At 32.3% G+C, this 15,641-nt stretch overlaps 2 protein-coding genes across 2 annotated transcripts in view; one reads left to right on the top strand and one right to left on the bottom strand.

Annotated features, from left to right (window-relative positions):
• LOC122499038 (N-alpha-acetyltransferase 15, NatA auxiliary subunit) overlaps nt 1-15,641 on the top strand; it is a 71,687-nt gene that overhangs the window by 553 nt on the left and 55,493 nt on the right. The window contains exons 2-8 of the mRNA XM_043607084.1: nt 1,461-1,808; nt 4,154-4,288; nt 4,758-4,902; nt 4,982-5,239; nt 5,374-5,684; nt 5,789-6,070; nt 7,971-8,184. Coding sequence (XP_043463019.1) covers nt 1,461-1,808; nt 4,154-4,288; nt 4,758-4,902; nt 4,982-5,239; nt 5,374-5,684; nt 5,789-6,070; nt 7,971-8,184 — 1,693 coding nt within the window. The remainder of the gene's footprint in view (nt 1-1,460; nt 1,809-4,153; nt 4,289-4,757; nt 4,903-4,981; nt 5,240-5,373; nt 5,685-5,788; nt 6,071-7,970; nt 8,185-15,641) is intronic.
• Nucleotides 10,213-15,641, bottom strand: part of LOC122499037 — a 34,189-nt gene continuing 28,760 nt past the window's right edge. The window contains exon 2 of the mRNA XM_043607083.1: nt 10,213-13,779. Coding sequence (XP_043463018.1) covers nt 10,411-13,779 — 3,369 coding nt within the window. The 3' untranslated portion in view covers nt 10,213-10,410. The remainder of the gene's footprint in view (nt 13,780-15,641) is intronic.

Raw genomic sequence — 15,641 nt, forward strand, 5'->3', positions numbered from 1 at the left:
CAATCGTTTATACTGTATATACAAAATTTTTAACTTGCTCCACTTTTGCCTCCCTTGCTCTTCTTTTTAAAGTAGCAATTTTTTTATGACCCTCTATCTTGACTGTAATTTGTCGACTGCATAATATATTCTAATTCTGTCGTTTATTCTGGTGACTATTTTACGTCTTTCGGAGATTTGGTGGAACGAGGACGAACTTTTTTCTTTTCCTTCTCCCCGAGAAAAACCCAACCTTTCTGACAAATTGGACATAGATTTGTTAATTGTTATCATGTAATTAGTAAATGTGCAACAAACTTTATTGACTATCTAGTAATTCGTAATTGAACTGTCAACATTTTATCAAAATTGACAAGCTCTTGTAATTTATTTTGCTTCTTGAAATATTTGTATTCTGCGAAATAATATCGAGATTTAAAAAATTTGTCGTCGAATTTATTTTACTGTATTATAAATGAGAACTTTTTGTTGAAATAAACTTGACATAATTTATGCATTTCTTTGAATTTTTACAATTTTTGAGAAAATTTGTCTCTCAATGAATTTTCATTTCGATAATATTCACCTATTTTGTGTTCTAGAAATTTGGATAATTTTATCAAAATTAATTTTGACAATTTTTTTCGTTCTGTCATTATTTATTTTTATTAATGTATCCTGCAGAAAAATAATTCTCATTCATAAAATTATATGAAAAATATTAATGTTTGTGAACTGTTTTTATTATTAAAAACATTGGAACTGGAGACAAAGCTTTTTGGAAAATTATTTGTACTTAAAAGTAAACTTAATAGTTAATTTTATAATTATATAAGAGTACCATGGAAGGGAATTTTTCATTCTGTTTTTTAAATAAAATAAAGGATCTAATTTTTTTGAAAAAATTAATTGTATTTTGTAGTAAAAATTAATATGTAATTTAATTTCTGTAAGTCGATTTCTAGAACTAAAGAATTGCTTTAAAATTAAATTTTTATATTCAGCCATTTGTAAACAATTTATTTTTCTATTATTATATAAGACAATTATTTTCTTTCTTATGTTAGAGGCTTGGAAACTTTGAAATAAATAACTATTCAAAATAGATCAAAAAAGTTCAAAAATAAATAACATTGGAAATTAAATAGTTAATACTCAAAGGAATTTAAATAACATTGCAAAAAATAATATTTAACATTAAAGCGAAGCCAAGAATATTTTTCAAACTTTTAAACATAAAATCAAAAGATAAAAGTAAATTAGTAATTTAAAAAAATATTTTAATATCAGAAATAACATTTATTTATTTAACATTTGTTTATTTAATACTTCAACTGTCTATTGTTATTATTCCTTTTAATTTAAATTATATAATTTTTACCAAGTGATAAATTCATAAAAATATATTATTATTATTTATTATTATTATTATTATTATTGTTTGCAGTATTATTAAATTGTGTTGTTTGTAATTTTTGTAGAGATGCTACGAACACAAACAATACAAAAATGGATTGAAGTTCGCGAAACAAATTCTGTCGAATCCAAAATTCAGCGAACATGGAGAGACGTTGGCGATGAAGGGCCTCACGCTGAATTGTCTCGGCCGTAAAGAGGAAGCTTACGATCATGTTAGACGTGGACTGAGAAACGATTTGCAATCGCATGTGTGCTGGCACGTTTACGGATTGCTCCAGCGATCAGATAAAAAATACGACGAAGCTATCAAGTGTTATCGGAACGCTCTCAAATGGGACAAAGACAACATTCAAATCCTTCGAGATTTGTCCCTTCTTCAAATTCAGATGCGCGATCTCGATGGCTACAAGGTTCATCTCATTTTACAATTTACTCAATCTTTTTTATTTTATTTTACAATCAATTTTCAAAAAAAATTTACAATTAATTTTCAAATAAATTTTACAATTAATTTTCAAATAAATTTCACAATCAATTTGCAAATGAATTTTACTAAGAATTTGCAAATACATTTTACTAGCAATTTGCAAATAATTTTTACTAGCAACTTGCAAATACATTTTACAATTAAATAAAAATTTGTTTGCGTCAAATAATATTCTGTTCGTAACAAATATAAGTATGAGGCGAACATAATATATTTATTTAGTTTGAATAAGTTGTATCTGAATGTAATAATTTTTAGTGTCTTTAAAAAGAAAAATTCTCTGGGTCTAGATTTACTGAAATCAATGACTTATTGAATTGAGAAAAATCTTTTAGAATTATTTAATTTTCTTTATAATTTCGTAGCAAATGGGTTAGTTTTTTGTGTTTCTATTAAAGTCGTTACAAATTAATTTTAAAAAATTAATACTGTCAGAAATAATTCGCAAAGCATAAGAGATAAAATTTATTGCAATTTTTGAAAACTGAAAAATATACTTATTATATTTACGACTTTTATTAATTTACAGGGTGGCCACATGTGAATAAAGTCAGTAAAGTCAGGGAAATGTCAGTAAAATGTCAGTAAACCAAAATTTTTGACAGTAAAGTCAGGAAAATTTAAGGAAAAAAAATTTTTTTGTCAGGAAAATTAAGAAAATTGATATTTTTTCGACTTATTTTCAAAAATTGCGACTTCCTCGACTTCTCTTCCAAATATTGCAACAAAATATCATAATTTTTAGTATTAAATGTAACTCATTTCGATTTTTATAGTGCGAAAAATAACTATAAAAAAGTCTCTCAAAAATTATGTTTGAATCATTTTTTATTTAAATTTTCGAAATATAGGAATTAAAAAGATTTTGAATAATTGAAATTTTGTAAAATTTAATTGAAAATAATTAATGTTTTGAAAGTGTTTTGTTAATATTGTTGAAAATCAACTATTTGAGAATTTTAATTGCAAATTTTCAAAATAATTGAATTATCAAAAATTTTAATGAAAAATATTTGGTAATTAAGTAAAACCAAATCTTTAAACGTAAATTTAAAAATGAAAATTAATGAAAATTAACTTCTAACTTTTTTAAATTTAGTATTTCAGTACTTTCAATTACATATTTCCGAAAATTCAAATACATACAAAAAATAATAACATTTTAGAATTATTTTTAACATTTTGGAGAAAAAAATCATGTTCAAAATATTTAATTAAAATTCATCAAGAAATTAATTAGTTTTTTTTTTAAATATTACAGAAACTTTTTTAAAAAATTAAATTGTTTTTGAAAAATTACATTAAAATATTTTAAAAAACTACTCAATTCTTAGAATTCCTTTATCACAATTTTTTCAAGATTTAATTATCTTCTAATAAAGCAAATAAAAATGTACTTTTTTGGACTCATTTTTCGTAAACTTTCATATTTTCCCGTGAAAAGAATTTTGGCAGAGAAAATAATTTTAATGTCAGTAAATTTGTCAGCGAAATGTCAGGAAAATTGGTAAACTGAAACTTGTGACCACCCTGATTTAGTTAAAGATTTAAAGTAGTAGTTGAAATATTTTCGTGAAATAATGTAAATTTGCACTTTTTAATAATTATATTTGTAAAAATATATTTAAAATCTATTTTTGTTATTGTTACAGTTAATTTTAGTAGTTGAAACGAACTTTCTTTTTTGTCACTTTTCTAATATTTATTTTAAACTATAAGATGGTGTTACATTTTTTTATTAATTAATTAAGTTTCGAGTAAGCACTTTCGGGACTTTTCGTCAAATTTACAGCTTAAGAATCCATTAACGTTAAAAGAGAAAAAAATCTACAACTTCTACATTAAATACTAAAACCAGAAGTTTTGCAATGTGTCACACATTTCAATAATTTTATATTTTTACAAATAATTATCAAGCAGAAGTTGTAAAATTAAGTTATTTTACTGGTAAATTGTTTTTTTTTAACATATCTAAGTTTATTTTCTTTGCAATTAATATTATTTACCTACATTAACGATACACGTTTTCCATTAAAAGTTACCAGTCGTGAAAGTTGATTCAAGAAAGTTTAAAAAGAATTTGATTAATAGATTTTTTTTTCTTCAAAAAGCTGATTAAAATATACTTAAAACTTTCAGAAAAATTTCACATTATGCATATTTTTAGTTTGTAATTTATTTATCTGGTTTTTTTTAAAATACTAATGTAGGAATTTAAAAATCGTTGCTAATTGTTAAATGAACGAATTCGTCTTTTTCAATTTTCAGGACACCAGGTATCAATTATTCATGCTCAGACCGACCCAGCGGGCTTCATGGATTGGCTTTGCAATTTCTTATCATCTGTTACGGGACTATGAAATGGCTTTAAAGATTCTTGACACGTTTCGAAATTCTCCTATGGTAATTAATTTCAATTATACTTCAAATTAGAACTTTCAATGAATCTTTACAATTCCAGTAGGACGCGTGAATATTTCCGAAAATTAGTTCCACTTTCCAGTTGCAAAAATTCTAATTCTAAAAGAAATAAATTCGTGAATTCTCTTTTATTTTTCGAATTAGAAAAGTTTTGATAAATTGAAAAATAGAGATTAAAATAATTTATTCTCATTTTTTTCAATTTTTCAAAACTTTTCTAATTCGAAAAATAAAAGAGAATTCACGAATTTATTTCTTTTAGAATTTTTTATTTAATAAAAATGCTACTAATGGTTAAATTAGTAGTTTTGCGTTCAGTTCAGTATTATAATTTGAATCTGAATAAGAATTTCGTTAAATTTTGTTCGCTTTTAAAATTTGGTTTTGATAATTTTTCTTTATAAAATTCGAGAAGAAATTAGATTTTAAAATTTTCCACGAATGTTTACAGATTTGCTATGATTACGAACACAGCGAATTGCTGCTTTATCAGAACATGTTGATTCAAGAATCAGGGGACAGTGAGCAGGCCTTAAAACACCTCGACAAGAACATTGAACTTATTTGTGATAAAGTCACTGTGAAAGAAACTTATGGTGGGTAAAAAATTGTTTTCTATTTTTCTTTCCAAAAAAAATTCGGTAAAAGTTATTTTTGTGATTTCTTTTTTTCCAGGTAAACTGAGACTGGAACTTGGATTATACGCAGAAGCGGCTCAAGTTTACAAGGAGTTGTTGGACATTAATCCAGAAAACACAACTTATTACGATAGGTTAGCGGAAGCCCAAAGACACACTTGTCCCGATGAGACACTCCAGATGCTTAAACTTTACGAAGACATGTTCCCGCGAGCATTGGCGCCTAGACGTCTTCAATTGAATTACGCTGTTGGTGAACAATTTGAAATTCTAGTCGACAAATACTTGCGACAAGGTATGTTACTCTTTTCGCAAGTTTGCTTTTCCATCATAAAAATTAAGACTTTTAATTGTTAACTCCTTCTTACTAAATTTAGTTTTCACATTGTTAAATAGGATTTTATGATATTTACTTTGTTTTCGAAATAGGTCTTCATAAAGGAGTAAATCCACTTTTTGTGAGTCTTCGGTCTCTCTACACAAATAAAGAGAAGGTGGAAACAATTGAGTCGTTACTTCTTCAATACAAGGAGGCGTTGAAATCTCACGGCCACTTTCATGATTTGGAGAAGGACAATATGAAAGAGCCAGCCTCGGCACTTTTGTGGGCCTATTATTATTTGGCACAGCATTACGATTACTTGGGACAGACGAAAAAGGCTCTTGAAGAAATTAACGCTGCCATTGACCACACACCAACGCTCATTGAACTTTTTGTCACGAAGGGTCGAATCTACAAGGTAACTAGTTGCAAATCTACTAGAATTTCAAAAACAAAACTAAAAAATTTTACACGAATTTAAAGTTGATTGTTGAAATTAAATGAAAATTGAATTTTAAACAGCACGCAGGAGACGTTCAGGAAGCCTACAAGTGGCTGGACGAAGCACAAAGCCTAGACACTGCCGATCGATACATTAATTCAAAATGTGCCAAGTACATGTTGCGGGCGAATTTCGTGAAAGAAGCCGAGGAGACTTGTGGCAAATTCACAAGGGAAGGTGTTCTCGCAATGGAGAATTTAAATGAAATGCAGTGCATGTGGATTCAAACTGAGGCCGCTTATGCGTACAAACGCTTAGAAAAATATGGAGAATCGCTCAAAAAGTGCCATGAAGTCGATAGGGTAATTTTTTATTCATTTTCACTACTCAGTATTCCAATTGACAAATTAGTTATTAATTTTTTTACAAATATTTATTTTTATAACAAGAACAAGGTTACCGTAGGTCAAGAAAACTAAAATTGGTCCGAGAAATCAGAGAAAGTCAGGGATTTTTATTAAAAGTTATGGAAAAAATTAAATTTTTAGAATTCATAAGAAAATTCTGAATTTTTACATCTTTTTTGTTTGACAAACTATGAAATTACCACAAATTTTAATACAAAACGTTCAATTTTTTCTATTTCAGACAATAATTTCTTTTTAAACAACTTAATTCTTAAACAACTATATCATAAAATTGTTACTTAACATAAAATTATTACTAATTAATCTAAAAAGATCTTATTCAAATAAAAAAATTTCTTCTCTGTTACTTATAAATTATTTAATGAATAATTTCACTTAAATATTTCAAATTTAAATTTTAAAAGAGTTGCGTTTACAATATTCATAAATAAATGAACTTCAAAAGATTTCAATTAGAAATTTTAGAAAATTTCAATTTTTAAATCCAATTAAAACAATAATTAAATTAGAACTTTTAAAGAACTTAGATATTTGAAAAAATTTAATATTTCAAATTCGTCTGAAATTATTTACATTTTTTAATGCACTTTTAATAAATTATTTTAAAAAAATTGATTTATGGAAGAATTTTCGTTAAAAGCTCTAAGAAAAATTGAATTTTGGAGAAGTTACAAAAGATTGCCCAAATTCAATAATTTTCAAAAGTAATAAAATTCTTCGCAGAAATTTAATTCTGTTCAAAAATTTTTAAAAATTCTTGTTAAAATTTCAATTATCTTTATAAATAATAAAATTCTTCTCTGAAATTGAATTATTTATAAAAATTTTATTAAAATTCTTGGCAAAATTTCAATTATTTTCCAAAATTCTCCTTAATTCAATGATTTTTAAAATCTAGTATTTTAATAAAATTTTCCAAAAGTATTCAATTATTTAAAAAAGATTTAAATTAAATTCTAGGCAAATATTTAATTATTTGCATAAAATAATGAAAATTTCCCAGGAATTCAATTATTTACAAATTTTTTATAAATTTCTTCGCAATAATTCAATTATTTTCAAAACTAATAATATTTCTACCCTTAATTTTAATTTAATTACTTAATTTAAGGGATTCAATTATATTTATAAATAAAATTGTTTTTAGGAATTCAATTATTTTTAAAAATAATAAAACTCTCCGCAGAATTTCAATTATTTTAAAACAATTTTAATTAAATTCCTCGAAAAATGTAGATATTCTTAAAACTTTTTTATTAAAATTCGCCAAGAGAATTCAATTATTTTAAAATTTGTTAATAAAATCCTTTATTCAATTTTAAGAAACATTCAATCGTTCAATAAACTATTTATTTTTGTATTCAGATAATTGAGTTGTCGTAGAATTTTCTATATGAAGAAAGAATATATATTATATTAAATTTTGTAAAAGTATTCTACAAATTGGGGAAAAAGTTCGACAAAGCGAAATTTTGATATAAAAAATATTAAAAGCTTTAAAAAAAACTTAAGTGATATTTAGTAAAGTTTTATTAGAATTTAATTAATATTCTTGATAGTTGATATAATTATACTGAATATCACCTAATTTTTTTTAAAATAATAATAATTGAAAATAAAAAATAAATAATAATTGAATATTTTTAAAAAAGAATTTATTGAACATTTTTCTGAGTAATAATTTTGAAACTAAATCAGAATATTCTTTAGAATCAAGGAAGAGTTAAAATTTTGTTTGGAAATCAGAGAAAAGTTAGAAAAAAATAAAATTCAATTTTTGTGACAACCCTGAAGAAGATATTTTCGAAAATAATTAAAAATTCATACTTTTCAGCATTTCTCGGAAATAATAGAGGACCAATTTGATTTTCACACGTACTGCATGCGAAAAATGACACTACGTTCGTATGTCGGTCTACTGAGGTTAGAAGACGTTCTGCGTTCACATCCCTTTTACTTCAAAGCTGCAAAGTGTGCAATGGAAGTCTACCTTCACCTTCACGATTCTCCCCTTCCGGATCCAGCACAAGCTCAAGAAATCGACACTGGTGAGTCATTTTTATCATTTTTTTCCATCTTTATTCCATTTTTATTTATTTCTTATTACAATTCATACAAATTAAAAAGTTAACACATGTCAGTGAATGTTTTCGCTCCTATTAAAGTTTAGCTGCATCTACAATATTACAATTTTAAAATCGGTGACGATTTTTCAATAATCAAGAGTCACTCAAGCAATTTAACAGAAATATTTCTCCTCGAAATCTAAAATTTTCCTCCCCGACAATATGAATAATTATTAATTTCACAATTGAAATTCTTTCAATCCGTTTTTATGATCAAGTTTTCAACGTTCAAATGAACTGAAATATTTTAATTTCCCGGTGTCAATAAAAATTAAAAATTTTTTTACATTTAGAAACTTTACACTTAATATTTTTGAAAGTGACACAAAATAATTGTAATAAAAATTTAATTTCAAGAAGAAATAAATAAATTTCATTATTTAATCTGAACGTTCAGAACTTTAGGATCTTTTGTTTAATGTAAAAAGTGAAGTAAAATCAAAATTAGTTGCAAACTTTAAATTTATTTTAAAATAAATTATAAAAATACAGTCAATAAAAAATTGATTGTAAATTAAATACATAAAAAAAATTCGGTAGAATCTGATTTTTCTTTCGGAGAAAAATTTCGATTTCGTAAAAGAAATTTCGGTGGTTATTTCGGTGAATTTTCGGCTGAATTCTTTGTTTTTTTTAATACTGTTTCCTTAATTATTCTAAGACTAAAACTCCATGCTGATAATATATCTTGAAGTTTATGCTTTAAACTTATGACAGTACAAGTTTGACGGAAGACGTTTTTTTCTATTACTTTTTTTTTGCAAATTTTTCATGTCCGGCGAAAGAGAGGAATTCATGAAATTTGACATTGATAACTCGGTTTGTTTTTGTGTTTATTATTTTTTTTTTTTCGAACCGCCGTTTCGTATACGTATGTACATCTTCGATGATTAATCACAGACGGGAGAGTCAATCACAATCGAGCGTTACATCATTTATACGCTGACGATAATGCATCGTTGTGTGTCCATTTAAGAAAAAAAAGATTATGTCGCATAAATTAAGGCGTTAATCACGCAATCGTACACTAGTTGTAAAAAAACACGTACAGTTAACTTAAACGGCTGTATTTACAAGCAATAAATATTCTACTCGTACGTACTAAATGAGTAAATATACTCGAAGCGTAAGGCCGCTTCTTCTTTTCGGGATAAACCCGGAAAAAATTATGTTTTTTTTTTTGATGAATTTTGCGAACGTTAAAAGAGACATTGAATAATGGTGATAATTAAATTAGCAAACTGAGTAAAAAAAGAGTAAAAAATTTAGTTTTCAATATGCAGTGAAGAATATTAAATTCTTTTTTAATTTGTTTTTAATTCTAATTGTTTAAATTCAAATATGATTGTAATAAAAGTTAAAAAAAACTTTTATTACAATCATATTTCAATTTTCAAATTGAAACTTATATTTTCAAATTGTATTTTCGTCTTCTTTTGTTACATTTTTTTGTTCACTTCGTTTTCTTTTATTTTTTCTACTGTTCGTCTTATAGAAGCGGCCTACGTTTTTTTGTTCTGTTTATAATTATGGCAATTGGATTTTAATATTGTTAACCCTCGGTACATTTCTTCTCGTGTTTTTAACTAAAATCTCCAAATTCAAATTGATTAGAAGAAATTATTCTTTACTAATTTCCGATTACTTTGGAAATTGAATTCAAAATAATAAAAAAATAACCAGTTTGAAAGTGTCATTGTGTCTATTATTGAATTCAGAATTTTCAATTTAAATTAGTTGCGCAATTCGAATTTCGAAATTTAAATTAATCAAAGTCCTACGTCGGGTCAACGTCTATCATTTTCGATTCGTGGGAAATTTCGATTTCACTCTTTTAAAACAAATACAGTGTATTTAGATTTTCTTTAGATTATAATTATTTCGTAGTATTCAATTTTGTATTTTTAGAATTTTTAGAAATTGTTTGTGATTAATTTTACTTATTTTCCGTAAACTTTTATATTTTCCTGTAGAAAGAATTTTGTCAGGGAAAATAATTGTAGTGTCAGTAAATTGTCAGGGAAATTGATAAACTGAAACTTGTGATTACCCTGATTTTATAAACAATTAAAGTTTCTTGTTTCACTGCATTTGTTTTAAGACAGAGGAAAAGAAACTTCACTCCGATTTTTTTCCTTGCAAACTTTTCTAAACGTTAGTTCCAGGACCGCGTCTCCGTCGAAGGAACCTCGACGTTCTCGGTTTCGCGAAAACACTCTCCCTGTCGTCCTGTCTCGTTGGATTGGCCTGCGGCGGGAAAAAGTAGACTTGCCCACCTGGCAAACTGTACTCAATGTATGAATTCGCCTTGACCGTCTCGGAATTCTGAACAGGAGTGATGAACTCAGCGTCGGGATTTATTGGCGGACGTGGATTTCGATAGTTGACTGCAATGTCGCCCTGCAGAGACACGGGTCGCGGATATTTGTTCCAGTTTGCAATTGGCAAAAATCCCCCCTCGCCGCGAATTCTCTGTAATCTTTGGTCCCCGTAGTTTCTAATTGGCGTGAAACCCGACTGAGCCCTGATGCCCTGAGGTCTGTAGGCTCTGACTTGATTCTCCACGGGGATGAAGTCCTGAAACTCCCGCGGAACCGTTTGCGAATTGACGTTTATGAATTCACTGTCCGGATTGATGGGAGGTAGGGGGTTACGGTAATTCACCAGAATATCGTTTTTTAGTGATACGGGTTTTTCTATCGGTTCACTGTCGGGATTTATTGGTAGTGGGTGTTGGTAGTTGACGAGAGTGTCGCCTTTGAGGGAAAACGGTCCCTGGGACTGATCGCCGTAGTGGACTTTTACTTTAGTCTTGAGCTGTCGGAAGTCGTAGTGATTTGGGACGTAGGTGCTGTATTTTGGCTTTTCGGTTACTGTGCTCGACTTTCCGTAGATGGGGGTCGTGCTCTGCCCTCGGCTGGTGAGTTTCTTGCCGAAAGCTGTGAAGTATTCCTTGGTCACATCGTCCAGGAGTTGTTCGTCTTGTTTGGTGAAGTAGGACTGATGGGGGTCCATTGTTGAGTCGATGAAGGGCGAGATAGTTGTCTGGTAGATGGACTGCGTTTTGTAGGGGATTCTGTGGGAGGGAATTCTTTCCAAACGGTTACGATCTGCGGAAATCGTATTGGAAGGACTCCGGTCTGGAATAGTATTCGGAGGGTTGAAAGGACTTCTGTCCGAAGGGATCCTTTCTAACGGAGCCCTGTCGGATGGTATTCTCTCGGTCCGGATCTGCTCCTCGGGAAGGGACTCCGACCCATCGTAATCGTATTGATCACTCACAGTCTGAATGTCTTGGAATTCGTTATAGGACGCCAAGTCCTGTTTCTGTTTGTCCCGCTTCGAGTAACCCGCGGCCTCGAAACTGTACTGATAGATAGGCTTTGGCTTACGCTCCTCTATACTCGTATCCTCCCGATAGTAATTCTGGGGTTTCGGTGTCGTGTAATAAGAGTTCATGTCCAAAGAACTCTTTGGTTTTTGAGTCGTGTAGTAAGAGTTCATCTCCAAAGCACTCTTTGGTTTCTGAGTCGTGTAGTAATTCATGTCCAAAGAACTTTTTGGTTTTTGGGTCGTGTAGTAGGAATTCAAGTCCAGGGAACTCTTGGGTTTCATAGTAGTGTAGTAACTGTTTAGATCGAGAGACCTGCCAGGGACACTTTCGAAGAAAATTGGTCCGGAATTGGGGGGTAGATTCTCCTTTTCGTTGGGCGGATCCGCTTCGGTGTACTGGAAAACTTGGGGATCTTTGAGAATGGAATCGATTAGTTTGACACTGATGTCCGTTGTGGTTTGTCGAGCAGGCAGCATCTCTACTTTGTAGTAATTATTCTTGCGGTCCTGCTCCGGATTCTCGCTTTTCAGGAAGGGAATGACGGTTGTCGTGCGGTACATCGGTGGTTTCATTGTCGAAGGCTCTTCCGTCGCTTCTTCGTAGAAGTAATAAGAAGCCTTGCTGGGAACTCTTCCAGAGTTTTTAGTGGTGATGATTGATTTTATCGTGGCGGGAGTTGCCTCGACTGGTTGATCCACAGAAGAGGGACTCGTCGTGGCGTAGTAAGTTAGAGGAACACTCTTGCTAATTACCGAAGACCATGGATTCTTTTCCGTTCTCGCATCTATTGTATTCTCGTACGTTGATTTCGTATTGTGAAACACGGATTTTGTATTCCCGAACGCGGACTTGGTCTTCTCCAACTGGGAGCTAGTTTCTGCAATTGGTGTCGTTATTTCTAGGAAGAAAGGCTTGTGTGTTACACTCTTGAGTTTTATTTTGCCGGTAGGTTTACTGGTAACGGGCAGAGTACCGATTCTGATTGGCGACTGAGTGGTGGGGGTTGCTGTGGTTTTGTAGAGTTTGGTGCCAGTTTTCCTTGACGTGAAGTAGGTGGTTCGAGACTTTGGTGCCGGGGTGGTTAGTCGACTCGGCTTTCCCTTTGCACTCGTCTTCTTCTCTTCCAGTGTAGAGAAAAAGTCTGGCGGCGGAGGAAGGATGATGCCGGGCACAAGAGGACCCGGTGGAATGGCAGTCGTGTTGTCTTGCGGGAACACGAAACTGTAGGGCGGAGGGTAGAAAATAGACTGGTCGTCTTCGTCGTAGTCGGACATGTTTGAGGGAGGTGGGACAAAGACTGCTCCTGGAGGAAGTGAGGGAAAGAACGGGGGGAGGACATCGAAAGGCGGTTCGGATTTGCCTTTTTTCTCGGCGATCGATCCCTGCGTGTCGTTGACGGATTTGATGAAACCTGGAGACGCTAGGGAGTCACCGGTGGGAACTGAGAAGAAGGGACCTTCTCCGGGTAGATAGCCCTTGGACCCGCTTAAATACTCGTAGTCCATTGTTCCATTGTCCCGAGAACCAGTTCCGTTGTTGCCGATGATCTGAATCGACCCGCCGTCTGATAGTTGAATCGGGAACGGTGGCGGAACTTTGGGATCCTTTGGAATCTTGACCTGTCTTCTGGGAGCCTCGTAGTCGTCAATCGGTGGCCATGGCGTCTCCGAGTTCCGAGACGCCGGGTCATCTTTGGGAAAGCTTCCGCCACGAAGAACGAGAATGTGGTTTTCCGCCATCCAAATCTCGTCCTTATCGAGACCTCCGAGATTCTTGACTGTGTCTTTGGGAACCTCCGAATTGGGAAGGTAGCTGATGATACCGGGTCGCTTCGGCTCGCGTGGGTACAGCTCGCTTTGAATCAATCCGTACTTGCCCTCTTTCACCTGCTGAGATAGGGTCTTCTTCTCGTCATCATCGTCCGATGAGGATTTTTGCTCCTTTCCGTTCCCCGCGGAGGACATAAGGATGCCGTCGTTCCACAGAGTGTCGTCTTTGTCCCGCTTGGCGGATACTCGATCAGAAGAGACGGAATCCTTCTGTTGCTTAGTGGAATTGGTCCATTGACTAGAATCTGCCAGAGTGGCGATGTGCCTCCCACGTCGCTCCACCGACATCGACGACGCTACGGTTGTGATTACCACAAGATTCATTATGAATTTCTGAAGAATCCGCTGGCCCATCTGAAACAGAAACACTTTATTTTCATCTGATTTCAAGTAATTCACGTTAAGTTAACAATTAACCGTAATGCACTTTGCCTGTCTAACATGCTGTTTGCATTTTGACATGCGCAGCAGCTTTACGCAATTTGCTCATGCACTCCACAATTTACGCATGTGTATTGAGTTATTAGCATTGAGAAAACGAACCAAATTAAATATTGACAGATTTCGATTGCTTTTATTGTCAAACAAGTCTAATACCAGGTTCCTCGGGCTTAAAAGATTATCAGTTTACGTAAAATGTTTTGAAATCCAGTTTATATGCTAAAAACTCATGACAACCCGGAATGTTGTAATTTATAATTCCTGGTGATTTTGTATAAACAGTGGACATGATTCTGCTCTCATAGAAAGTTACGTTACAATGAAACACTCGAATTACTTCCTACTAATCCCGAGAGCGATATATGTGGTTTCTCGAATTAAAAAAATGGTCTACCGAGAAAAAACGTAAGAGAGAAAAAAATTAACAAGTTACATGACCACATATGATAACATAAATTGAGAGCATTTTACAGTTATCGAGGAATTGCGACCATTTCACGCTGAAATTAACTTTTAGAAATCTCTTTAAAGGAAAGAAACTCGCGTAATTTCTAAAATTTTATCGTTGTAAAAATAAAAGTTTTTTTTGCTCCCTAGTCTTCCGCCATTGACAATTGGCTTAATTTTGTCTTAGCGATTCCTAGATTTGGTGAAAATTTATAATAATACGTCGCGAGTGCGATGATTACACTCCATAAACAATCAAATTGACTTTCTCAAACAAGAGGCAAGGAATCAAACTCAGATCTTTTGAGATGAATTACGTAATGGACGTCAAATTAATTTTCACGCGGGGAAAAAGAAACGAGATCGCTAGTCGACAAAGGGAAACGCGAACTTTCATTTATCACCGCGGGCGTTTGCGAGAAATGGATAGTTGAAAAATATTTCGAATTAAAAAATCCCTTTTTGGAAAAAAATCAACAAAAAAGGGGGATAGTTGCAAACTTTGTTTGCTCCGTAGAAAGTTTTTGATTTTTTAGTATAGAGAGCGAGAGAGACAGGGTTCCTTAAGGGGTTTTCGAGAGTGACGCGGAAGCAATTGACAACATAGCCGGAAGTCTTTTCTCATTGTCTTTAATTTCGACCAGCGCGGCGGAATTGTAATGCTTGATTATAATTGTATTGTACGCATTCCTTTGTTGGAAAATTGAAGGAATTAACGAATTTAACGGGCCCGGAATCACGAGGGTGCCACGCCTTTCGCGGACCCGCGCTTGGTGAACGGTCGACAAACATTCACGGGTCACTCGAGCAACTCGTAATGACTCGCAACCAGAACGCAAGGCACATAAATCCGCTGGCATTTCGCGAGCACGATTTTCTACGCTCATGATATGCATTTCCCTCCCTTTCGAACGGGAATGCAATTCCACCAGACGATTATACATGCGATAGTCGGCCACGCGGAAGTAACGCCGGTGCCCCGTCGCTAACTTGAGATAGGATTTCCGACAGAGCCGCGCCGGACTCTACTCTCTCTCTCAGATTGCATCCATTTATCACGATGATAAATCGATCAGGCCAATGCCGTTGATCTGCGGAAAACCAGATATCTACGATAATTTAATTCCCTTGTATTCCCTACTTTGGGGCTTCCATTTCCTGATTTTCTTCTCTTTGCGAAAGAAATGTATGTTTTGGTCTCATATTACAGACACAAGAAGTTAATAGAGTCGGTGAACATTAATATTTTTCAGTGCCTACAGAACTATTTAATCTTATACGGCCGCATGTAAGTTTCAAATAGATTTTCGAAATCTAACCGCAGATTC

The sequence above is a fragment of the Leptopilina heterotoma genome, unplaced genomic scaffold (assembly GCF_015476425.1).
Source record: "Leptopilina heterotoma isolate Lh14 unplaced genomic scaffold, ASM1547642v1 Lhet_163, whole genome shotgun sequence".
NCBI classification, from domain to species: Eukaryota; Metazoa; Arthropoda; class Insecta; order Hymenoptera; family Figitidae; genus Leptopilina; species Leptopilina heterotoma.